This window comes from Gossypium hirsutum, chromosome D07 (assembly GCF_007990345.1).
Source record: "Gossypium hirsutum isolate 1008001.06 chromosome D07, Gossypium_hirsutum_v2.1, whole genome shotgun sequence".
Classification (NCBI taxonomy): domain Eukaryota; kingdom Viridiplantae; phylum Streptophyta; class Magnoliopsida; order Malvales; family Malvaceae; genus Gossypium; species Gossypium hirsutum.
Window position 1 is genome coordinate 11963139 of NC_053443.1, and position 26811 is coordinate 11989949.

General features: G+C 31.4%; 2 protein-coding genes and 2 long non-coding RNA genes across 4 annotated transcripts; all 4 read left to right on the plus strand.

The window, feature by feature from the left end:
- The first annotated feature begins 6674 nt into the window (after positions 1–6674).
- LOC107954009 (formin-like protein 1) lies at positions 6675–10520 on the plus strand. The gene is made up of 4 exons (XM_016889456.2): positions 6675–8742; positions 8824–9020; positions 9097–9341; positions 9421–10520. The coding sequence occupies exons 1-4, from the start codon at positions 6911–6913 to the stop codon at positions 10255–10257; spliced, it is 3111 nt and encodes a 1036-aa protein (XP_016744945.2). The 5' UTR covers positions 6675–6910; the 3' UTR covers positions 10258–10520.
- Positions 10521–11115: 595 nt separating this feature from the next.
- LOC121219397 (uncharacterized) lies at positions 11116–14827 on the plus strand. The gene is made up of 4 exons (XR_005916129.1): positions 11116–11540; positions 12157–12199; positions 13194–13274; positions 14784–14827. It is a non-coding gene; the product is annotated as an uncharacterized lncRNA (long non-coding RNA).
- A 6402-nt stretch (positions 14828–21229) lies between these two features.
- Positions 21230–22171, plus strand: LOC121203390 (uncharacterized). Its single transcript, XR_005916130.1, has 2 exons — positions 21230–21516; positions 21820–22171. It is a non-coding gene; the product is annotated as an uncharacterized lncRNA (long non-coding RNA).
- A 1648-nt stretch (positions 22172–23819) lies between these two features.
- On the plus strand, positions 23820–26071 carry LOC107956006 (UDP-glycosyltransferase 74G1). Its single transcript, XM_041096808.1, has 3 exons — positions 23820–24006; positions 24094–24398; positions 25517–26071. The coding sequence occupies exons 1-3, from the start codon at positions 23820–23822 to the stop codon at positions 26069–26071; spliced, it is 1047 nt and encodes a 348-aa protein (XP_040952742.1).
- Positions 26072–26811: the final 740 nt, after the last annotated feature.

Sequence of the window (26811 nt, forward strand, 5' to 3'; positions counted from 1 at the left end):
AAGAGGTGCACTAGGCCAGCAAGCTTGCAAGCAGTCGAAAAGGGTTCATTACCCATGAAAAAATAATCCGTAGATAAAATTATGATTTAATCTTTATAAAACTATAAAATTGCATTTTAAATCTCATGAAAAAAAATATTCTAACTTCATCCTTACAACCATTCATAAGTTCTGCCCGACTCATATATACTTCTAGTAGATGAATGAATGACCCTAATAAATATGTCATCAAAGAAATTGATAGTTCTCTATTAGCTAACATCACAAAAAACCCAAAGCTGTATTTTGTAGTTTACCCTAAACCTTTTATTTGTGGAAAAATATAGTGTGAAAAGAGAAGTCAATTGAAGTTGAAATTAGTCTTTGATACTGTTCAGCAAAATCGTGTTGAGGACCCCACTTCATATTTGAGCTTTGGATATTCCTTTGCTTTTATAATTGCCCTATATAGTTCCTTCATGTTCATGTCCCCATCAATCCCAAGAATAATCTTCAACTTTTACCCTTTTTTTTCATTGTTTTTTCAATACAAATAGTTTTTCTTTTTACAGAAAATGATTGTGTCCTTAATATCCTCAATCATATTTCAAAAAGAAAAAAAAAGCAATCATATTTCTTGCTTTATTGCATGGTTAAGAATTATGCAAGATACAACTTGATCATTCCACTTTCATTTTCCTTTTCTTTTTTCTTTTTATTAAGCATCCTATAAAGTTTGCCTTCAAAATTTCTTGCCATGAATTGCCCTTAAAAGATGCTTTTTGTAGTGAAGGAAAAAAAAATAGATGCATAAAACTAAAAGTAATAAAGAGATTTTTATATTCAAATTGCATTTTGTCTTTTTTACTTAAAAATGAATAAATTAATTTCTATACATTAGATTAAAGAACAAACAAATCCTCTCTTTTAAAAATGTCATCCATACTATTAAAAACTGGCTTAGCTCGTGGAATAATTAGATAATTACACGTGGCGTGTCATACGTACCTCATGGTGACATATATGAACCAATTTTTAATGGTAAAAATAAATGAAAGTTTCAACAGAATGGCTGGTTTGCTCTTTGATCTATCATATAAGGACTAATTTATCAATTTTTTAGTAGAGAAGACAAAATGCAATCTAACTACTAGTATAAAGGCCTCCATGATACTTTTACCATGCATAAACCAACTAAATTAAACTAGTTTTAAGATATTTGTTTTAGGCTAAATAGGCTAAATATGTCGATTTATTTTTAATTGGCCAATTATGTCGTTTTTTTTCAAAATTTAAGGAAATAGGCCGATTTTGGAGAGAGAGTGTGTAAAATCGCATCTAGCTGGAAGCGTTTTCTAAAAATTCCATAGAAAACACATCCAGCTAGATGAGCTTTCACACACTCTCTCCAAAATCGACTTATTTCTCTAAATCTTGAAAAAACACTTATTATATTGCCTATTTAGCCTTTGTTTCAGCCTAAATTGCAGGGGAACCTTGGGGAGCTGACAAGCTCCTTAAAATAGAAATACTACTTTTGATCCTTTAAATTTTATAAAATATTAAGTTAGTACATGGTAAAATTATATTTTAATTTTCAAAAAATAATAAAATTTTAATTTAATATTTTAAAAATTATAAAAATATAAACTAATCTCATAAAAATACATAGCTTAATTCCATCCTAACCTTCACCCATAATTTATAAATTCGGGGTAATTTAAATTTATATATACTAACGAACCATCTTCATCTGAACCCAAAATGAGTACAATGAAAAAAAAAAAAACTCTAGCCTAGTTCCTAATGAATTTTACTTTATTTGATTTAGATGGGTCTATTATTCTATTTGCTAGGTTGATTTAATTGTCAAACTTGACTGGCTATAAGCTCTAGGTTTTGCCACAAAGTATTTGATTAATTGCCCAAAAGAAAAACATAGTGTCAATATCATATCATATCATAATATATTTATGTGTGCAAATTTTTTAATGAAATAGTTTGATATGATATCGTAATTAAAGATAAGGGCTTGCATGCACTAATGACTTTTTCGACATCTAAATTTAACTTTTGTTAGGGGAAGAGAAGACACATTTTCAAATGCTTTTGGTATTTTCTTATTTATAAATTATAAAATTGGAAAGAAAAAAAAAGTCCATAAAGAAAAAGGATAAAAGTCACTGAGATTTGAAAATTTGGGAAAAAAACTAAAAAAGACAATGTGGGGTGAAAAGGGTTTTTTGAAATCATTTATGTCAATTATTCATTTTTGAAATTAAGTATATATTTGGTATGAATATACTAATTTGAATAATTTATATTAGTAGTTATTTAATTAGTAATTTTTTTTATCACTCAATTATGAAAAGTTATAAAATAGTCATTCAACTATTAGTAGATTTTTTTTTCAATCCCTCGACTATAAAAAGTTACAAAATGGTTACTTAACTATTCAACTTTTTTTTTTTTGGTCACCCAACTATCTTAAATTTTTGGATGCTTTTATTTTAACATTAGCCAACTGATGACAAAAAAAATAAATTTAAATAATTAAGTGACTGTTTTATAACTTTTTTGAATTATAAAAGAAATACTAATAATTAAATGACCATTTCTTAACTTTTCATACCTTAGCGATTACTAATTTTAAAATGCCATATAATTATGTTGAATCCAACCTGGTTTGGTTAAAGATGTTAAATGGCAGATCTTAATTAGCTTTATTATTCATTTAATTGGGGATTGAATTTACTACTTTTGTTGGAAATTATACCCTTTTGCTCTGCTTTATTTACATACATGTATACCTAAAATATAAAGTATAGACTATTAGATTATTCAAATTATAGCCTTCTTTTTTATTTGCTTTGCATACATGATATGTACCCAAAACTTCATCATATGCATCTCATGGATTTTTTTAATTCTATCCTATATTCAAATTAATCCAAAATCAAAATCGAATCGAAATGTTACTAATATATTGCTATTTTATCTTTAAGATTGATACGTGTTAATTTAATACATTGGTATCGGTACAGAACAATATAAACAAAAAATAAATTTTCTTCTTTTTAAAATAGAATATATTTCATTCAATGCGAAGATAAAAATATTATAAAATGGAACACATAATGATTCAATTCAAAAAAATAATAAAATATATAACTCAAGAATCCTATCTCATCACTAGACTTTTCATGGACCAGGCTTCCGTTCAAAAAGTGGGAAGATTTAGATAAAAATATAAACTTAAAAAATGAAATTGGGAAAAAAATAAGGCTCGTTTTGAAAACGAGTCGAGTCTCGGAAGGTTTTTTGGCCCAGGCTTGGTACAAATTTGAAAAAAAAAAACTTTGTTGTTTTGTTGTTGTTTCCTCACTGCTTTGCTGCAATTTCATTATTACGTTGCTACTATTTTATTATTATTGTTTTAATATTGTATAATCATTGTCCTATTGTTAATTTTGATATTATTTTAGAGACATTTACTTATTTAATTGTACCTATCTTAGTGTTATTTAAATATAAATATTTTTTAATTTGATGGAAAATATTTCTTTTAATATTTTTGATATATTATATTTTTAAAAAATTTTATATAAAAAATAGAAAAAATTTAATACAAGTGAAATTTTAAAATTATTTTTCAAATCAAATCCTAACCTATCAATCGAATGTAAAATTTTATTGGAGTCGTCCCGAATCCAACCAATGACGACTCTACTCGTCACTACCAACATGCCACTCCTACTAAGTAGGTCATGTCACAGCAAGAGCTTCCATAACAAGTACCATCAACCGCCTTAAAAGTGGAATAATATTAGTAAAGGTAAATGTACTTAAAAAAATAATTTTTATAAAGCGTATTATAAAAATAATAATAATTGATGAAATTTGGATAAATTCAATAAAAAGGGAGAAAAGCATTTATAGGGAATTGCAAAAAATAAAATACAAAATAAAATGAAAACCTTCAAAAAGCACGTCTGAATGCTCTTTAAGATTTACAACTGCACCGACACTAAATAATATTTATTTTCACAGTTTTAATTTATATATAATAAATTAAGGTGATTATTTATATACCATCACTAAATAATAACAAGACTCATTATTTATGAAATAAAAAATTAGGGAATGACTCATAAATAAATATTAATACTTTCATTTAAATATAAACTCGAAATTAAAAACCCAATTTAAACTTTAAATTTTAAATCATAATAATTAAAATTTGGATTGTGAGATTAATTTTTTAAAAATTAAAATATTTAAAAAGTCTTATAATCTGATGTATAATATTTTGTTGTTATTTTTTCTCTATTTCTTTAAATATTTTTTTATTTTTGTTAAACATTTAAAACAAATAAATTTAATCCATAAATAAATAAATAAATACCAATTAAGTAAATTTTTTAATAAAATTATACGTAATAATTTTCTTTTATTTTTCACACACATTTATTGACCACCCATTTTTGTAAATTTATCTTTTAATAAATGAAAATTTTAAACCAAGATATTTTGACCCATAAACAAAGTCAGATATTATTATTCACATTTTAAAAAAATACCAAATATTAAATTCCTAAATCCTAAAGCTTTGTACGTACAAGAATCTAACCAAATCCCAAATCAAAGAAAATTTTAAGAAAAAAACAAAAGAGAAAATGACAATCCTTACTTTGTACGATTCCTTCTATTCTTCCCAGTGGCAGTAGGCACATAGGAGTTCGAGACACCTTAAAGAGCTATTTTATTTATCTATACATAAATTATTAAAGGGACTTTTAACCATTATTATTAACTAAACAATAATTGAATTAATTGAGTTTGTCTAACGCCACCCTCCACCCCACATCTTTTATCTTCAGATTTCATTTACTTTTATTTCTCAATCTTATAATTTCATATTAATTTAAATTTTCTTTTATTAATTTAGGCAATATTTGACTGAAATCATTGTTAAGTTGTTGAAAGAAATAAAAGTGAATTTCACGGAAAGAATTTAAATCAAAATATTTAATAGCATGACAGTATATTTATACGAAACTTCTATCCTCGGCACATACAATGGAGCTGTAGATAGTCAAGTAAAATTCAATCCACGAAATAATTTGATCTATGGACAGCGTCGTTTTGGTGAAGGTCGTAATGTCAGAAGAATCATTACCGCAAGGCGTAAGGGGGAAGTTATAAGTGTCTATACAGTAAAATTGATTTTTGACAAAATGAAAAAGACATAATAAAATCGTAACCATAGAATACGACCCTAATCGAAATGCATACATTTGATGGTGAGAAAAGATATATTTTACAAAGTATTTGGATCAAGTTTGAATCTTGAAGTTGTTACTGTTGAAAGGATTTTACTTGAATACCATCTTTAACCAAAATAAAATTATGCTCAGATCATAAAACAGGTGAAGATTAAAATCAAACATGTGGACAAACTACAAATAAATGTGCATTTATCACATGAATCTTGCATGTTAATATAATATCCTTCCTAAATTTGATGGCATCAAGGGCAAAGTTAAGAATTTTGCTTAGAGGCTTAGATAAAATTATAAATTTTTGAAAATTGGTTAAAAAGATTAAATTGTATTATTAGTTTTTTAGAGGAAATAAAAATAGAATTTTTTTTTTCATTCAATTAACAACTAAGAGACTTTAATGGAATGATTTAATATTTGGGAGGGTCTTAAGGAAAAATTTTCCTTTTAATCAAAGGAGCCGAAGCCTTTGTTCAGTCTTCCATTTACAATTTAATTTCTGTTTAAAAAATGCTTTATGTTAAAATTTAAACTTGTATTTAAAGCTTGATGGAAATATTTGATTGATAGCAAAGGAGAAGTTAAATTTTTTTTGTACGGGGGATTGAAATTAAATTATAATTTTTACGATAATAAAAGTGTAATTTCATCATTTTAATAGTTTTTATCTTTATAATTTTTTAAAAATTAAATTAAATTTTTGTTTTTATAGGAGTTAAAATATAATTTTATCTTTATTAATTTAAAATTTTAAAAATTTCAAATATTCTAAATAAAAAAAATTTATTTTAAGGAGGGCGAGTGCCTGTCAGCCTCCAGCTACCCCTGATTGATACAAACAAGTGCTTTAAGGAATGAAGTAAAATATTTTGAAGTTTAGGACTAATGTAGAATATGAGCGATGGTTTCAGAACTATTGATGCAAGTAATCCTTATATATATATTTTAATGTAATTATTGTATATTATATCAATCAGGAATATTTTAATTCAATATTCTATTTATCTTATTATTAAAATATTAAAATAGGATATTAATTACTAAGCGTAGAATTCTTATAAGAAAAAGGGTGGTGGTTGAGTGACAGGCGGTGAATTTATCAGAGCTCCCCAAGTGCCCAAAAAAGTGGCAGACTAGAGGAGAAAAGGTGGAAAGTCCGACCGTTTAAATTGACCTAAATTTGCGGGACGTAATTGTCGGCAAATCAACTGTCTTAAATTTCCATTTCCCGCCCTTTCTTTTTTTACAATTTTTATCAATCAATCAAACCACTCTTACTATTTTCTTTGAGTGGACTAATTTATTAAAAATATAAAAATGTAATTAAAAAATTAAATGCAGTGATTATACTTATACAAATTTATAAAAGTTATTAAAAAACAATCTTAGCTGATTCATTTCTTTGTTCGTGGAAACAAAATCATTTCAATTTATAAGTTGCTCATTTATTAAAAAAATTTTAAATTTTATTATTGTTTTTTTACATAAATTAATTATTGTTAAATTAAATTAAATTAATGTTTATCTTTTTAAGTTAAAATTTCTTCGTAACCCAACACAAATCTTCTACTTCAACTACTAACTGATACCATGAATCAATCCCTTTGTCTCTGCATGTCTCCTTTCTCTTAAACCTGCAAAAGACCACCATGCTTTCCTCCACCTCCTCTGCCGCCGGCGGCTGTTTCTTCTTCCTTTTATGGTGGTCATTTTCATCATGTGAAGCACTTCAAGTTCCTAATCGTAGGCTCCTCCATGAACCATACTCCACTCTTTCCTCTGAACCACCTTCTCTTCCACCTCCTCCATCTCCACCCAACCCCAAATACACTTTATCTTCCTCCGCCGCCACTTCTCCTCCAGGTTCCCCATTTTTCCCTTCCTTCCCTTCCGCTCCTCCGCCTCCTCCTCCTTCCACTTTCGCTTCGTTTCCCGCCAATATTTCCTCCCTTGTCATCCCTCACACTCCCACCCCCAAACATAATTCCCAGAAACTCGTTATCCTTGCTATCGCCGCCGTCCTTTCCGCCTCCATTGTCGCCGCTATTATCGTTTTTGTCTATTGTAGACAACGTGGGCCGAGACGTGACTGCTTTGAAGATAACAAGACCGTAACGTCGGATAATAGCAGTAGGGCATGCCAGTACAACCACAATGACAATAACAATAATAACAATGCCGCCGGTGCTCGTAAGGTGAGAACAACGTCGACAACCAGTTCCGAGTTCCTTTATTTGGGAACTGTGGTGAACTCACAAGGCCGGTTCGACGACGGTTCCGGTGACTCTCCGGGCAATGACGAGTTAGATCAGACAAAAATGTACTCTCCGGAGCTCCACCCATTGCCGCCTCTGTCCCGACAGAACACCGGTCGGAACTGTCGGGACGGTGAAGTAGAGTACGGTACAGATGATGATGATGATGATGAAGAAGAAGAGGTGTTTTATTCGCCAAGAGTGTCATTGGGCGGGCGTGATAGTTCGACCGGAACCGGATCCGGGTCAAGAAGGGTCTTCACGGCGGCGAAAACCATTGAATCTAGTAGTACTTGTTCGTGTTCATCTTCCAGTTCGGGTTCTCCGCCCAGGTCTCGTTCCCTTAGTATTTCCCCGCCGGCTAGTTTTAGGTCGCGATGGCCCGACCCGAAATCTCCTCAACTCGTGCAAACTCAGGCTTCACCGGAGATGATTTTAATTGATTCACCACGAGTTTCAAATGCATCCATTAATGGAACCATACGGTCTCCATCGTTGTCATTGATCTCTACATCACCAGATAGAGTGTTCATAAGAGAATCAAACGATCCAAACATGGAACCTCCTTCACCGTCGACGGCGTTGGTTGAAAACCCTGATTCATCATCACCTTCACTGTCTTCTCCAAACAGAGTGTTGATCGAAAAGCTCGATGAATCGATTAAAAACTTCAAGGATTTCGTTCAAAACATGAAAGCTCCATTGATTTTAGCTTCACCTGGTACTAAAGACTCTCAAGGCAACGATCCTTCAGTTTGTTCAGCTTCTACATCCCCAGACAGAGCTTTAAATTCACCATTGTTAAACAGAGCTTTCGAGGAAAGCCCAGAAATGTCACCATTGAAGCCTGATTTTTACAGTAAAGCCCCTTCTTTATCATCTTTAGCTTCTTCATCACCAGAAAGAGTTTTAGAAAAAAGCCCTGAATCATCTCCTTTAAGACTTAACAAAGCTTTACAGAAACCTATCTTATCTCCACCGCCTCCTCCGCCACCTCCTCCACCTCCAAAGCAACGACGGCTCTGGGAAAAACCAGTTCCATCAGTATCTTTTGCACAACAAACATCAAAGCCGCTGCCTCCATTAACACCCTCTTCAACACCATTTATAATGGAAGAACAGGAGGAAGGTTTAAAACCCAAGTTAAAGCCATTACATTGGGATAAAGTACGAGCTAGCTCTGGTCGTGAAATGGTGTGGGATCACCTTAGATCAAGCTCATTCAAGTAACAATTCCACTTGTTTAGTTCTTTTACTTGAATTCAGTTCAGTCCTTCCATGTGATTCTAACAATTTGGTTTCTGCAGGTTGAATGAAGAGATGATCGAAACACTATTTGTCGTAAATCCGAACTTGAAACCGAATCAAACGACACCGCGGTCCGTTCTTCCATTACCAAACGAAGAGAATAGAGTATTGGATCCCAAAAAGGCACAGAACATTGCAATTTTATTGAAAGCACTCAATGTGACAGTGGAGGAAGTTTCTGAAGCACTTTTAGAAGGTACAAAATGGCATTATAAGATGATATGTATTGTGAAATGTTTGGTTCTAAGTTTCATATCTATGGTGATTTACAGGTAATGCAGATACACTTGGGACTGGATTTCTTGAAAGTTTATTGAGAATGGCACCAACAATGGAAGAAGAATGTAAATTGAAGGAGTATAAAGATGATTCACCTGTTAAGCTCGGTCCAGCTGAGAGATTCTTGAAGATGGTTCTCGATATACCCTTTGCGTTTAAACGGGTCGATGCGATGTTGTACGTAGCTAATTTCGAGTCTGAAATTGAGTACCTTAAGAACTCTTTTGAAACTCTAGAGGTAATTCGACTCGATTCCATCGTTCGATCTATTTTGCAATGGACTAAAATGACATTGTGTGTTTTTTTCCTTTTCGTAGGCGGCTTGTGATGAACTGAGAAACAGTAGGATGTTTTTGAAGCTGCTAGAGGCAGTACTCAAGACCGGGAACCGGATGAATGTTGGGACGAATCGGGGCGATGCACAAGCCGTTAAACTCGATACACTCCTTAAACTTATTGATGTCAAGGGTGCTGATGGTAAGACAACACTCCTACATTTCGTCGTGCAAGAAATCATAAGAGCTGAGGGTGCTCGTCTTTCGAATACCAACCAAACACCAAACTCCACTTTAACCGAAGATGCTCGGTGTAGAAAACTCGGTTTACAGGTCGTTTCAGGTCTTAGTTCAGAGCTCACCAATGTTAAAAAAGCAGCTGCAATGGATTCAGAGGCACTCAGTAGTGATGTCTCCAAGCTTTCTAGAGGCCTCGAAAACATCAGTGACGTCCTACGGTTAAACGAAACAATGGGGTTGGACGAGAGCAAAGAGAAATTTTCGGAATCAATGAACCAGTTTATGAAAATGGCTGAACAGGAAATCCCAAGGATTCAAGCACATGAAAGGCTAGCACTATCACTAGTCAAGGAGATTACTGAATACTTCCATGGGAATTCAGCAAAGGAAGAAACTCATCCCTTTAGAATCTTCATGGTGGTGAGGGATTTCCTTACGGTTCTCGATCGAGTCTGTAAGGAAGTCGGGACGATAAACGAACGAACCATTGTTAGTTCTGCGCATAAATTTCCAGTCCCAGTGAACCCAATGATGCAACAAACATTCCCAGTTCCAGTAAATCCAATGATGCAACAAGCTTTTCCTGGATTTCAAGGGAACCCACACTATGATTCTGATGATGACACTGCACCATCCTAGTCTTTTGCAGCTTAAAATCAGGTCAAAAACGAACTAGGACACGTGATTTTTCTATGTCAGTCACGAATATTTCTAGAAAAAGGAAGAGGTGATTGGCATCATGTTAGGTGTTTGTAATTTATCATTTTTCTTATTTTTCCATATTTGTATATAGATTCATGTACAATATTTTGGGAACACTTTATGTTTTATAGATCTAATGTAGGAGAGGCTAAATTTAGAAAATTTATTATGATGATGATCAAAAAACAAAATTATTACCATGGGAAAGCCGTCCTTTGCTCATTTCAGCATCTAAAAACATTATTAGCCGCCCTCCTCTAATTAGAGTCTTTAAAAAGAAACATTAGCCGCCTCTTCTCCCATTGATGACCTTGGCTGCAGCTCAACATCAAGCCAAATTACCGAAGGAAAAATGTTCAATTATATTCAAGTGTTGGATTTTTAAGTTTATTTGTGCTTTTCCAAATTTTTTTTAATATATAAGAATATGACAGGTTGAATTTTCATGCTGTATAAATGGTGGATTTAACCTGTGATTAATTTTAGTTTTTAAATTTTTTGAATCAATTAATTTTAATTTTATACTAAATGGTAAGAATTAGGTTTTATTATGATTTTTGTACTAGATATAAATTTAATCTATGTTCTCTAATTGAATAATTCTTATCCCTATACTTTTTGAATTACGATTTTTTAATATAATTTCTACTATTCATGGTCGCTCGCAAACTTTTAAATTGGAAGATTATATTTGCCTAAGTGACTAATTGTTGCAACAATAGTGTCAACCGAGATATGGTTCAATCCTCAAAATGTGGGGCACTAAAGTTATTGACTTTTTTTTTAAAACTAAGGGTCTGTTTGATAGGGGGAAAATATTTTTCTGAATTGGTTTTTCCCATTTTCCAGTGTTTGATTGGAGGAAAATATTTTCCTCACGTAAAATCAATTACAAACACGGGAAAAAGAAGCTTTTAATCTTGGAAAATGTCTTACCGATTTGGAATCAGTAAGACATTTTCCGATTTTTCCAGCGTTCTCCCTTCTCCTCTCTACACCGATCTGGTTTCGTTCTCCCGTTCGTTCTCCCTTCTCCCTTTCGTTCTCCCTTGATTTGGTTTCGGGCTCCTTTTCCCCTTTGATTTCTTCTTCTTTTTATAAATTGATTTGGAGATTTTCTGCTTGTTTTTGTCTAAGATCTTGCTTGGGTTTTCTGCTAGTTTGGCTGTGTTGTTTGGCTTGTCTTGGGCAGACTTTCTTCACAGACTTGCTTTAGAAAGGTATATTTTCTTCTCCATAGTTTTGTGAATCGGTTTCTTGTCCATAGTTAGAAAGATTTTGGCCACTGTTTATGCTAAATGTCACCTTTGCTCTCACTGATCTGTGCGTGCTTTTTTTGTTTGATTTTAAGTGTATTTTTAGCAGATCGAAGCTTGTTTCGCTGTTTTTGATCAAAGTGTTTTTTTTCTTTTGATTTTCGGTTTTTGATCGAAATTCTGTGTTTTTCTGTTTGTTTGTCACTATCTCGTTTACTAACTGTTCATGCAATTCTTAAAGAGTATTATATCATAATGGATTCTTTTTAAGTCTCTGTTTGGTTGATAGGAAAATTCTAGAATTATATGAAAAAAGAAATGCAAATTTAAGTCTCGTTCAGAAAATGATTTCTACTTCGATTTTGTTTTATTATTCTATTTTGCACGTTCTATTTCGTGCAATGCTTCATCGTATCCATATTATGTTACTCGTACTCAGATTTGTATATATGTATATGCATCTGATAATAATATGTTCAAAGAATTACAACATTTGATGTTGAAGAACAAGAAATTAGCTTCTTCGTTTTTTTTTTGGTTTAAGTGATTCTGTTTTAAGTATATGTTTTACCTTTTGCAGCCATTTCATATCTTTCAAGCCTTCCCTCCCAGAGCAGGCCAAGGTGAGGATCTTTGACTGGTTGTGAAAAGTGAAAGAAAAGTGTAACAACCCGGTTTTGACCCTAATCGGAATAGCGGTTTCGGGACCACAAATCCGAATTAGAAAAATATTATTAATATTATTTTGTGTGTTTATTTCGTGTGCATTTGATTGTGTGAAATTTTCGTGTTTTAATTTCGTCGTTTAAGTGTCCGATTTAATAAAAGGGTTTAATCGCGTAAAATAAAAGTTAGAGGTTAAAATTTAAAAGCACCTATTTGTAGTTGTCTTTTTAAGTGGGAGGTCTAAAGATGTAATTAGACCAATATTTAGTTAGTGGGTGGTATATGCCAACATTGCCCTTAAGTTATGTAATTTATAATTTATTTAATTAAGGTTAATTTAGTCATTAAGTAAATTATAATATTATAACTAAAATAAGTCATAAAAAGATGAATATGTTCATCTTTGTTAGCCGAATATTGGAAAGGAAGAAACCATCCATGGTTTTTTAAGTTTCGGCACTTTCATAGCAAAATTAAGGTACGCTTTGGTTTCTGTTTTTGATAATTTTTACGTTTTTGAGATCGTTGCTTTGAATACTACCCGACCCATGCTTGAATTTCTGATTTTAATGAATATTTTGAGTTATTCCATTGATGAATATTTGTGTTTTGTGATGTTTGACGATGAATAATGGAAGATATGTCTTAGATTAACATATTTTGTCTTGGGATTTTTGATGAATTTGAGTATTTAGGGCTAAATTGTGAAAATAAATTTTTGAGGGACTAAAATGTGAAATAAATGCAATGTGTGGACTTGTATGAGAACCATGAATATTCGGCCCTTGTGTGGTATGGGCAAATTTTGTGTATTTTGTGTTTTGTGCAAAAAGGACTAAATTGCAAAAAGTGTAAAATGTTAGGGGCAAAATGGTAATTTTCCCATTTATGTATTTTTGGACTTAATTGAATGTTTTGATGAATAAAAAAGTTAAATTTGATTATGTTTAGATCAAGAAACGAAGAAAATGAATTTGGATCGGGGAAAAACGAAAGCAATCGAATAGTCTATCGCGTCTGCTGATATTCGAGGTAAGTCTATCAGCTATTTAATGTTATTAAATTAATATATATGTAGGTATATCTATTATGTTTGTTGTTGAGCTAAAATTAAAAGAAATTTAATTGAATAAATTCAAATTATAAATGGTATAAATATGTATATACAATGTTCGAATATATATATGCTTATATAAATATTTTTGAATTAAGTTAAAGTATGAATGGTATAAGGTATATATATATTCAAATAATTATATATGTATCTATATGTATATATACTTGAATTTGGTTGGTTGTATGAGAGTTATATATATATATATGTGCATATAATATTCAATTATATGTAAGTAAATACATGTAGAAATTCTTGCTTAAATTAAAGATATGTATAATACATATGTATACATAAGTTTCGAACATATATATGTAGGTAAAACATTGGGTTTGATTGAAGGTATGTATGTTGTAATTGTACAGATAATTTCGAATAAGTGGTTATAAGGGAGTTGGAACATCTATATATATATATATGAATAGGTCTTGATTATATTTTAAGGTATAAATGTTAAATACGTACTTGGGAGTTCGAATATATCAAAATGTATATTCGTGTACAGATTCTTGAATTTAATTGAATGTATGAATTGCAAACTCTTTGTGATTGAATATGGACTACAATGAATGTGTGTTTGCTATTAATAAATATTTGAGAAATTATTCTGTATATGGAAAAATTGAGATTTTCAGGCTTAGAACTTAGCAGGCTTATTGCCGGTGAAACACTTCAGACAAAATGTCTAGCAGGCTTAATGCCGGTGAAATATTTCAAACTATATGTCTAGCAGGCTAAGTGCCAGTGTATTGAATCAGGCTTTAAGCCTAGCAGGCTAAATGCCGGTGAATCTGTTTTTAAGTATGTGATTAAGTGTATAATTATATGATTTTGGATATGTTTAATTGATAAGTATATTTATATATACATTCGGCTAAGTGCATTTGATGATTATATATTTTCGGCTTATGCACTTGTAAAATATATATATCTACTTTGGGATTTTGTATTTGATAAGTATATACTTTTAAATATTTGGTACACATACTTGATTAGTAACTACATATGCATTCGAGATATATATATATACCTTTGTTTATAAGTATTTGATAAAAAAAATGAATGCATTCATTCATATGTATTAGAATTGTATTTGCTTAATGTTTATCATGAGTATACATACATATTCGGTTATGATATGTGTATAATATAGATATATATGCTTAGTTGTGTACATTCGGTTGTAATGTGGTTTGGTATAAATATAAAATCAATTGATCGCATTCGACAAGTATATATATATTGGACTATAAATAAAATGATCTGAGTACAATAATGTATAAATATTAGGTATTCGTGTTAATTGAAATCTCAGTGAATTAGATTAAAGAGTTATATTATTTATATTTATATACATTTAGTTATGCTGTAGACTTACTAAGCTTTAAAAGCTTACTCTGTTTGTTTTCATCCATTTGCTTTTATAGATTTTGGAGACACGTTACGAGCTCGGGGATCATCAGCATAGTCCATCACACTATCGACTTCTTTTGGTATTTTGTTAAATATTTGAACTTAATCTTATGGCATGTATAGGTTTGAGTACGATGTTAATTACATTTTGATTGTAAATTATAATAGCTACGCGAAAGTAATTAAATTTTCACGTTGTGATCAGTTTGGTTTTAGAAATGGTTGTGTTTGTTCGGTAATGCCTCGTAACCCTAATTCGGCGACGGAGACGGGTTAGGGGTGTTACAAAAAGCTGGTAAATGATTCTTGTTATGCTTTAAGTCTAGCATTACGTAAGCAGGGTTTGTGGTTCATGTTTTTAAGTATCTGCTTTACCTTTGTTCTCCAGAGTAGTTGAATATTTGTTTCACAGCTACATATATAGGAATTTGTGGTTCATGTTTTTAAGTATCTGTTTTAAGTATCTGTCTTACCTTCTGCTGCCATTTCATATCTTTCAAGCCTTCCCTCCCAAAGCAGGCCAAGGTGAGGATCTTTGACTGGTTGTGAGAAGTGAAAGAAAAGCTGGTAAATGAAACTTGCATTTGTGCCGTAGAGCCTCATTCGGAGGCATAGCTTTTAACACGCTCTTATATAGAAAATAGTCATAATTGAGCATAATGCAATTTCAGTTCAATATTTCATTTCATTTATTAAGGTTTCAGTTTCGTATATGGCGGTGCTGCATTGTTGATATTATCCCAATTATGAGATATTATTCCAATGATGCTAAAAGAGAATGGGGTAGAGCTAACAAGAACAAATTCATAGCATGTGGATGGTTTTAAATAGTTGTGCAAACACTTTGAGTGTAAAACTGCTTCTTGATATGGTTGTGGAAAGATTGTGGGTTAAGCAAATGGCACAGTTTCTGTTAATGTAGTAGGTTGTACATTGGTTTTGGTTGCATTTCTTGGTGGATGTCGTTTGAATAATAAATTAGAATAACTAAAATTTTTTCTTACACTGATTTTAATTTTGATTCGTATAGTGTACACTGACTAAAACATTTCACACCGACTAATGCACGAACAATACTAAAAAATTAATTTTTACCAACTTTATGGATAATAATTTAATTAAAGATACAACATAATGAAATATGGATTATTCGTTTTTCTTTATCTTTTTTTTTGTGAATTTATTCGTTTTTCTTTATTTACAAGTAATCGATATCAAAATCTTTTACGAAAAATCTGATTAGTATATTCTCAAACTAGAATCTATATCAAATTGGTCTCTATAATTTAATTAAAGATACAACCAAAGTTTTTTTAGTTAAAAGTAAGAAGCATAGAAAAATTTGGCTTCAAAAATTTTCTCAGGGTTGAAGATATTGATACATTTATGTGGTATAATATTATGCACTTGGACAATGTTGTTACTATGTGGTGTACTACTAATTATGTATTTGGATAATATTATTTCTAGTCTCATTGTGGTTTCGAAGCAATTTATAATTATTCAATATTATTACTAGTACTCATTGTGGATAATATTTTTTCAATTTCTAACGATCAATATTGTAGCTTAATAATTCAGTATTATTATAAATAAATCATTGCAATATATGTAAAAGCAATTTAAAATATAAAAATTTATTAATATATATTAATATATGTAAAAAATAACTTTTCCGGAAAATATTTTTAGGAAATCTGTCAAACAGCAGAAAATATTTTACACAGATTCAATCAAACACCAGAAAATATTTTCCAGTAAATCATTTTACAGAAAAGTAAAACATTTTCCAGAAATCATTTTACGGAAAACATTTTAATGGCAATCAAACGGACCCTAATATATGAAAATAATAAGCTGATATAGCATGAATAATGCCCATAAATAAGTAAATAATGTGTTTCAGTGCACTCGAACCTATATTGTAATGGCCTAATCTCAAGGTTATCGGAACAGTGGTTTCGTAACCACAAATCCGATTTAAAGAGAAATTTATTTTAATATTTTTGCATGAATATTGATATGAGAGGAAAATCATATGAAAATATTGATAGAAAAATTTTACCGATTTAGTGGTTAGTTAGAAAAAGAAATTATTGAAGAAATTGGGTAAAAATAAGGTATCGAGACCTCAATCTCGTAAAACCGAGTCAAAAATATTTTTATAAATATTTATGAAATGTTAGTAATATGGTATTAAAATTTCGTTAGAAAATTTTAATGTTTGGGTAGTCAATTAAGTGAAAAGGACTAAATTGAAAAAAAGTGTAAAAGTTACTAAAAGAATTAAATAGCTCAATTGTTAAATGAGGAGGGTCATAAATTGAAAATAAGCCCAAAAGGAGGTATTTTGGGCGGCATAAGCTGAGAAAAATCAGGAGAATTAGTGAAATTAGGGTAAAATAGGAAAATAACAAATTTTACTAACATAAAAATGAGACCAAATTAGAATATCTAGAATTCTCTTTATTTTTCTGCATTCTCATCAGACAAAAACATCCTAAGGGTTTATTCAAGCTTATTTTTCATACTTTTTGCACCAAGTAAGTTAATCCTTGCCTTTTTCTTGTAATTTTTGTGTTTCTAAGACTTTTACAACTAGGTCCTATTACTAAATTCATTAGTTTTTGATTTTATGAATGAAATTGAAAGTTTCTATGAATATGTGCTGGAAGTTTATGATGAAATATCATGAAATTGAAGCTTTAATTTGTATATGAGATGATTTTATTAGGTAATTTCAATAGAAATTGATTTGTAGGACTTAATTGTGAAAAAGTTAGGAATTAAAGTCTAGTGCTAAAATTTTGATTTCCAAAGGTTATAAAATAGTTTAAAGTGATATAATAAAGTGTTAATTGAGAAAAATCAGCTCAATTGAGAGGTTAATTGAGCAGGGATGAAATTATCATTTATTGAAAGCTTAGGGGGAAAATGGTAATTAACATCATGCACTAAAACAGTTTTGGACAGCAGCAGTAGGTTATATTTGAAAAATTTCCAAAAATTGTAGAAATTGAATTAGAGGATGAATAAAATATGAAATTAAAGCTTATTGAGTCTAGTTTCTTATAAAAGAAATGGTGTAAGTAATGGAATTGTAAATCATGAGATATAATAGATTTTGTGAGACAAGGTCAGAATGAATTCGGGTTCCCCTGTTCTCACTTTGGAAAATCATTAAAAATTGTACAAAAATGATAATGAGTTATAATTTATATGTTTAGAATCCTTAATAAGTCTATTTTCATAAGAAACAACGGAAACATCATCCAAATTCTGTACAATGAGATAATTAATTTTTAGTGAAGAGGGGTCGAAACTGTCAAATAGTGAAATAGGGGAACTTTAAAGAATAAACTGTACTTATTGGCTAAACCAAAAATTCTGAAAATTTTATGGTAAGAAGATATGTGAGTCTAGTTTCAGGAAAATTAGCGGATCTTAATTTGGAGTTCCGTAGCGCAAGATATAAATAATTTAGTGACTATGACTTAGTGAGACAACTTTGAATGCACTATAAATAATAATGAAATTATAGAGAATGTTACATATGAACATGAAATGTATTAGATTTATGATTAATTTATTTATTTAGATCCAGAAAATTCAAGTACGATGCTAGATCGAGGAAAAGAAAAAGTTCGGGATTAGTAGATTTTTTGTTTATGAACAAGTATCGAGGTAAGTTCGTGTAATTTGAATTATATTCTTAAATGCTTGAAATATATTTTTCTTGATGTGAATATGATTTAGATGTTTATTGTATGATAATTGATGAAGTATTGATATTCTTGATGAAAAGAGAAAATAAATCCAGGTTGAATGGAAGGAAAATTTGATGGATCTCTGAAAAGGAATTGACGGTAAAAAGGATCTAGCCCGGACGGGTGATCCTATCTTGATATAGCCCTCCCTAAGAATATGTGAAAAATAGATTTAGCCCGGACGGGTAATCCGAATTAGGGTCTCAATTTAGCCTGGATTGGTAATTCAGATCCAAGCTCATTAGAGTAATTGTCATTGCAGGCGATTTAGCCTGGACTGGTAATCCCGACAATACTATATGAGTTTATATTACAGAGGATTTAGCCTGGACTGGTAATCCCACTGTAAGGATGAGGTTCGCAGGAGTGTGCTCTCTGAAATGGAAATGTGCGCACATGAATATGAATTGACGGACCCGGATTTGTACACTAAAGTGTACCCCTGAAAATCCATCGAAATTCCAAGCAATTCAACGGGATAAATATGGAAAAATAACAAGGGAATGGAAATCATTGAATTGATGAGCTCATCAATCATGGTATATATATTATTGATACATGTAAATTATTGAACTAACTTGAATATCGAGTTTGTGCATGATAGGGGAATAATGTATTGAATGGATGTATGAATGTTTATTGCGTTGTATTGAAAATATTAGGTAAGTATAATTCTTGTTACACGAGCTTACTAAGCACAAAGTGTTTACCCTGTTCCCTTTTCCCCTGTTTTGTAGTGTTAAGAGCTCGGAGGTCGGATTCGGTCAGAGACGCATCACACTATCAACCTCAATATTTCGGTATATAAAGAAACTTTATTTTGGAAATCAATGACATGTATAAGCTAGTAAAGTAAATGTTAATGTGAAATGAATATATGGTTAGCCATTGGTATGGCTAACAAATTTTGGTTTTGGTATGTGATGAGGTTATCTTGTGAATATGTTAAATCTATCTTGAAAATATGTTGAAATGGATTGGTTGTGTTGGATTAGTCTCGGTTTAAAATTGCAGGGAATGTTAGAAATTTATAAAGGGGTTATATTGAGTTCAAAAAAAAAAAACTTTGGGATTTTGCGAAAAATTTCTTATGGTTTCTGTTGACACCATTTTTTTGATGAAAACGGGGTCGACTTGGGTTTTGAAAATGAAAACGAAAACGGGAGTCGCCACCAATCCTTTTTGATAAGGTGTGATTGGATCACCTCGAAAAGTGGTAGTTTTTAATAAAAGGTTTGATTTAATTAAAACAATAAGTTTGGTCCACGAAATTCAGAAAAACGGGTTCGGAAGTCGGTTATGCACGAGGAAAGATTAGCACCCTCGATACGCCCAAAATTGGTACCTAGTTGATTTCTTAATGTCTTAGGTCGAAGATTGAAAACTTTAAAGAAATTTAAAATACGATCCTTAAAAAAAAACTCGAATGGCATGGATTTAAATTCAATAGGATATTTGGCAATTTGGTTAAACGAGAAATCGAAACCCAGCACCTTAGGGCACGTTCCTCGAATTTCCAAACGCAAAACATTGCCTTATTTTGAAATTTTTAAGAAGGATATTAAGCCATTTGGTTGAACGAGAAAAATCGACACCCAGCACCTTAGGGCATGTTTTCTCGAATTTCCAAAAGTAAAATATTGCCTTATTTAGAAAAACTTTCCTTTTGATGTACGGTGTAAAATATGCATAACAAAATAATAATGAATACGACAAGGTAAGCATAAATATTGTGAGGAACAACAGATGTTAAGTAGGCAAAATGAAAATGACCAAGCGATTACATATAAAAAATAGCAAGTAAATAAATAAGTAGAACTAAAGCATTTTTAGAAAAGTAATAGTGTATGCGAATAAATAAATAACACCAAGTAACAACGATTACAATACATAAGATAAATAAAACCATATAGAAAATATGAAAATATATGTATGTATGTATATTTTTAAGTTATGAAGATAAATAATACATGTATATATGTAAATAGTTTAAAAAAATGCGTATATATATATTATAAAATATATGTCGAGATTATAAAATATATGGATGCATGTACATAGTTTTAAAATGATAAAACATAAAAAAATACATTTAGGATTTATAAAATATATGTACAGATTATAAGAACGTACGTGTGCATGTATATTTCTTAAAATTATAAAATAAAAAAGACGTATGTATATACATATATATATGAAAATAAAAAAATATAGATTATATAATATAAAAATATATATAAGTAGGTGTATATATTATGTACGTATATTATAACAATGTATGCATGTATATGTATACAACAAAATTTGAAGTTTAAAATATTAAAATAAGCAAATAGTAAAATACTAATATTAATGACATAATATAAAAGCAAAAAAAAAAAACTAGGGCCAGATTTTAAATGAAATAATAAAAAAGGGTAAAGGACCACAGTAAAATGCGCGTTAAGAAGGAGGGACTGATCGCGCAATATTCCCCATCCCGTATGCGCATTGTTTGTGCGGGACCAGATTGGAACAGGCGAGAAATTACGTGGCCGAAATTAAAAGAAATAAAAGAGTGCGTCGTATGTGTCACAGAATTGGAGGGACTAATTGTGTAAAACACCCATTAGGGTAATAATGCACAGCCCTCTTTCCTTTACACGGCGCCGTTTAAACTTCAACACAAAAGCTAAAGACTTTGTTTTATTTTTTTGCTGCTACATTCTGCAGAGAGACGCAAAAAGAAATAAAAGGGAAATTCCCTTCTTTGCTAGGGTTCCAGGCTTAGCCTTGGAACCCCGGCGCCATCACGCCTTCCCCTGCCCGGTGGCCAGAGCCATGCTAGGGTGTCTCCCACCAGCACGTTGGAGTACGCTCAGAGACCAAGGCTCTAAAACGGGGAAACGAGGAGAAAACGGAAGGCCTCTGTCCCTTCCTTAACCAACGTTCGATGACGGCGAAGAGCCGATGACGACGTCGGATTCAGGGGCCGATTCAGGTGAGTTTATTCTTCCCCTTTTCCTTTATCTTTATTTTTTGTTTTTGTTTGAAAAATCAAAATAAAAAATAAATACAACGAAAAAAAGAAAAAGGAAAGATTGGAATCCAAAATCCAGGAAATCACCTTTGATTTTTTTGCTTTTATTTCTGTGAATAAGTTACAAGAAAGAAAAGAAAAAGAACCCCCCATTCGAATTACACTTAGTTCGGCCTTTATAGCCGATTATGTTGTTTTTTTTTTCTATTGTATTCTACTGTTCTTTTGCCTCTGTTTTCTTCTATTGTTTTGTCTTGTTTGCAGGTTTTGGTGAAGTCAATGGAGACGGAAAGCTTCCATTTTGGTGCAAGGCGCAGCTGGCGATGGCAGACTTCGGGTGTGGTGCACGCTGAAGGTGCACATGGGTAGCAGCGGCGCTAGGCAAGGGTAGGGAACCCTAGGGTTCCCTGTGCTGTTTAGTTTTTGGGCCCCAATGGGCCGTTTATGGACTGATATATTTTTTATTTTTTTAGTTTTGTTTCGGGCCCGGGGTAAATTGGGCCTCTACAGTTTTGATTTAATCTCGATTTGGTCTGGATGTATGTTTTGGGCTTCGGAGGCCCAACCAAGGGACGTCATGACATGTTTTGATAAATGAATAGTATTGAACTCGTAATAATGAAAAATTAATTCGGTAAAATTTGGTAATGCCTCATACCCTATTCCGACGATGAATACGGGTAGGGGGTATTACATATATCCTCCTGCATTGATAACAATGCCTATGTCAATCGAGCTAAAAATCAATCGGCGGTTCCTCTTTAAAAATTTTAATTAGACTCATGTTTTTAAAAAAATTTCTCATTAATGCTTTATATTCTAGCTTATAATTTATCTCAACCTCCTAATGCAAAATTTCTAGTTTCATCCTTGAAATTATGCCAAATTAAATCTCAAAATTTAAGTTGGAGGGACTAAAACCATAATTAAGCTGCAAATATAATTATTTTGCAGAGAATGGATTATATGAAATTGTGATTTTACTCAATCACAGTTTCATACCATCCTTTCTTGTGCAGAGAATGTGTTAAGTATGACTCATATTTCAGTCAAATTTGAAAAAAAATCTTCCAGTTAAATTCTATTTATTTGTTTCAATCAAACTCTGATTAGTCTAGATTATTTTATTATTATTTCACCTATGAATTTAGCCTATAAATATGTTCTTTTACAACCTCATAAAATACATCAATTAGATATTAGAACTTTTGTGTTTACGTTTTGAGGGTTATTTGTTTTCGGGTTTTTGGAGTTTAGTTTTTATCTTCATCTTTTGTACTATTCGTTTCTTTTGCCATTATAGTGAAATTATCTTTGCCTGTGATTTTTTATTCTCTTTGGAGGGGTTTTTCTACGTTAAATTTGTGTGTTCAAATTCTCAATTTCTTCTGCTATTTTTACTTGTTCGTTGCTTAATCGGGTCGATCCCCAACAAAATGGATTGTATGAAACTGTGATTCCACGTCATCTTTATCCCTTTGCAATGGTAGAATGACAAATCAAATTTTTCCTCTGAATTTTCAACTTTTTGCTACTGAAAAATTCAAATCCAATTCTCCATTTGAATTTTTTCAATAGGAAAAAGTTGAAAATCAGGAGAAAAAAACTGATTTGCCATTCTTCTATTGCAAAGGGATAAGGATGGCATGGAATCATAGTTTTATACAATCTATTCTCATATATTTGATGTATAAAATTTTGAAAATAATAAAACTTAATAAATTTAACAACTACTATGTAATTTTTTTTTAAATTGGACTGACCCGGTTTGATCATCGATTCGCTGGTCCAACTAGTCCAATTAAAAATTATTAAGAATTCAAAAAATAATAATAATTAAAAAATCTGGTTCAATTGATTTTTACTTGGTTTAATCAGTCCGTATTGATTTCTAGGTTAATTAATTCAAAGCCCCTATTTAAATTGGTACCTTAATAGGATTCAAATTTTAAAATTAAAAAATTAGACTTAAATAATAGATATTAATTGTAAAAATAAAATTATAGAGATTGAATCACAACTATATAAAAAAAACCATCATAATATAATTTATCCTAATAATTAATAGTTCTTACCTACCATGTTATTTACGAGAAATGGAGAAGCCGTCGTTATGGGAGGGGAGTATATATATACACATGTACACCAGGGAAGCCGCAAAACTGCAAAACTGAGAGTAAAAAGAGAGACCACAATGGGAGAAGAAAATAAAACCAGAAATTTACCCTAATCTTCCTATCCCAGTCCAAGGCCACATAACCCCCATGTCCCATTTCGCAAAACGCTTAGTCTCCAAAGGCATCAAAACCACCTTAGTCACCAGCGTCTTCATCTCCAATCCTTCTTTCCCAACCCATGCTCCACCACCTCCACCGACCTCGAAACCATATCCGACGGCTTCGACGAAGGCGGCTCTAACCAGGCCCCTAGCACCAAAGTTTACCTTCAAACGTTTTGTTCCGTGGGTTCTAACAGCTTGGCAACTTTAACTAAGAAACTCGTCGATACTGGCGATCGTCCTGTTCTTGTCTACGATAGGGTTCTCACGATGGGCGTTGGACGTTGCAAAGCAGTTTGGGATACCGCCGGCTGTGTTTTTCACCCAATCTTGTGCTGTCAACAATGTGTATTACCATGTTAGTAAGGGGATTCTTCAGCTGCCACTGCTTCCGGAGGTTAATGTTTCACTCCCTGAATTGCCTTTGCTTCAAGTTTCGGAGCTACCGTCGTTTATTTCTGATTATGAACCGCAGTCGGCTTGGTTTGATGTTACTGTGAAACAGTTTGAGAACGTAGATGGAGCTGACTGGGTGGTTTTTAACATTTTTTACGAATTAGAGGAGGTATGTCCTTTCTTAATACTACTTCTTTTGCTTTGGATTAATTTTGAGTACTATTCCGGTTTGAAACTCAAGTAGGAATGTAACTTAGCCGAGTGAAATTAAAATAATATTAAATTCTTCATTTGAATTTCAAAGTTTAATCCATCTAATAATTTTAAGTTTGAGTTCGGCTCAAGACATAATTAAGTTACTCGACTTTAAATTTGATTAAGTTTATATATCTATTTTGCTACTTAAGTTCAAACTTGAGTTTGATTAAATTCGTTCTAGCATAAGCTCTTTTAATATAATATAAAAATATATTAAAATGAAAAACTTGATGAAGCTTCCGAGCTGTTGAAATCGAGTATTATAGTGCTCGAATTCAACTCGATTGTCCGCTCGAACTATTAGAGCTAGAGTCTGGCCCAATAATTACTAAATTAAATTTGAATTTTTTTTTGACTTGAACTTGAATAACTTGTGAGTACTAGTCATTTACACTCTTAGGCTTGAGTTATCTAGTCAAGTAACTTTGGATTTAGATCATTTCAAGTTTCGGTCATTTTAAGTTTGGGTCAATTCAAGTTCAAGTTGGACCATTTTCAAATTGTTTCTTTTAGGCTAAATTAATCAGATTGATAAGTTGAATTTCTGAGTCTAGGTCATATTGTTAGATATACGTTGGTAATTATTAACTTCATATACACTTATCAATTCCGTAAATAAGATTGGTTTTTGGGTTAGAAAAATTTGGATCAGATCAATTTGAGTTTTGAAATTTTTGAATAATTTTGATTTTGTTTAGTTTCGGGTTTGAATAAACTTTGATTTGATTCGTCTTAAGTTTGGATTGTTTTGATTCTGAATCATTTGAGTTTGAGACTTGAGGTGTTTTTTTTCAAATTTAGATCGTTTAATGTTCAAATTATTTTAGACTACCGGTTCAAGTTCTTTTGATTTTAGATAAATTTTAGATTCAAATCATTTGATTAATTCAAAAGTATAGGTCGGATGAGTTTAGACTCTTGATTTTAATGATCAAATTAGATTGAATTAAATTTAAATTTGAATTGATTTCGGATTAAGGTATTTTCATTCATAATTATCAACTTAATTACTAACTGATTGTTGATTAGGTGGTGGATTGGATGTCAAGTTTTTGGAACGTAATGACAATAGGACCAACAATTCCATCAATGTATTTAGACAAACGACTTGACGACGACAAAGACTACGGCATGAATCTCTTCAATCCAGAGACAGATGCTTGTCGGAGTTGGCTAAACGGCAAGCCAAACGGCTCAGTCGTGTACGTCTCATTCGGAAGCCTTGCATTACCGGAAGCCAACCAAATGCAAGAGCTAGCTTTGGCCTTGAAAGGCAGCGATTGTAACTTCTTATGGGTCGTAAGGGAAACAACCGAAATGGCCAAACTCCCAACCCATTTCATAGAGGAAACTAAGGAGAAAGGCTTGGTGGTGACTTGGTACAATCAACTCGAGGTGTTGTCTCACGACTTGATATGTTGTTTTCTCACCCATTGCGGTTTGAATTCCGTTCTCGAAGCGTTGAGTCTTGGTGTTCTGATGTTGGAGATGCCGTTTTGGACCGATCAGATCACAAATGCGAAGCTAGTGGAGGATGTATATGGGGCATTGGGATTACGGGTCGGCGAAATCAGAATGATTTAGCGACGAAAGAGACGATCGAGCGGTGCTTAAACGAATTCGTAAATGGAGAAAAGGGTAAAGAGATTAAGATGAATACAATCAAATGGAAGAATTTGGCTAAAAAGGCGGTCGAAGAAGGTGGAATTTCAGATAAAAACATTGATGAATTTATAGCTAAATTACTTGAAAATTATTATGTTACGACCTTCTTTATAAATAAATAAAAAATGCATGCATGCATGCATGCATTTTTCTAATGTAATTTAGCTATAAATTCCATGCATTAATTACAACATAATGGTTATTTGTTTTTTTATCACATGATAGCTTTTAATTGGTTGTTTTTTTTTTCTAATGAAGGGTCATTTGGGTCATGAAAAGTTAGTTTAGGTTTTTAAAAAAAATAAATACCAAGGATGAGAAAAATGTACAATTTAAGTACCTTTAAAAAATAAAAAAATAAACAAGAAATAGATAAGAAAAAAGAATAGAAGAAAGAAAATTTATTATTAAAATATTAATTATAAATCAGTTCAATATTTTATAAATTATTTGTAATAAAATATTGTTTATAATTTAAAATATGACTTTTTTGGTCTTTAGTTATATAAATTTTTAAAAAAATAATTTTATAAAAGCAATAGAATTAAATTAATATACAAAAAAAATTGTATTTATTATGTAAAAGAAAAGAAAGGAATGGTGAAAACAGTGTCAGAATAGCTGACGGAAGGATCTCATCTGAGTGATACTAATCATTT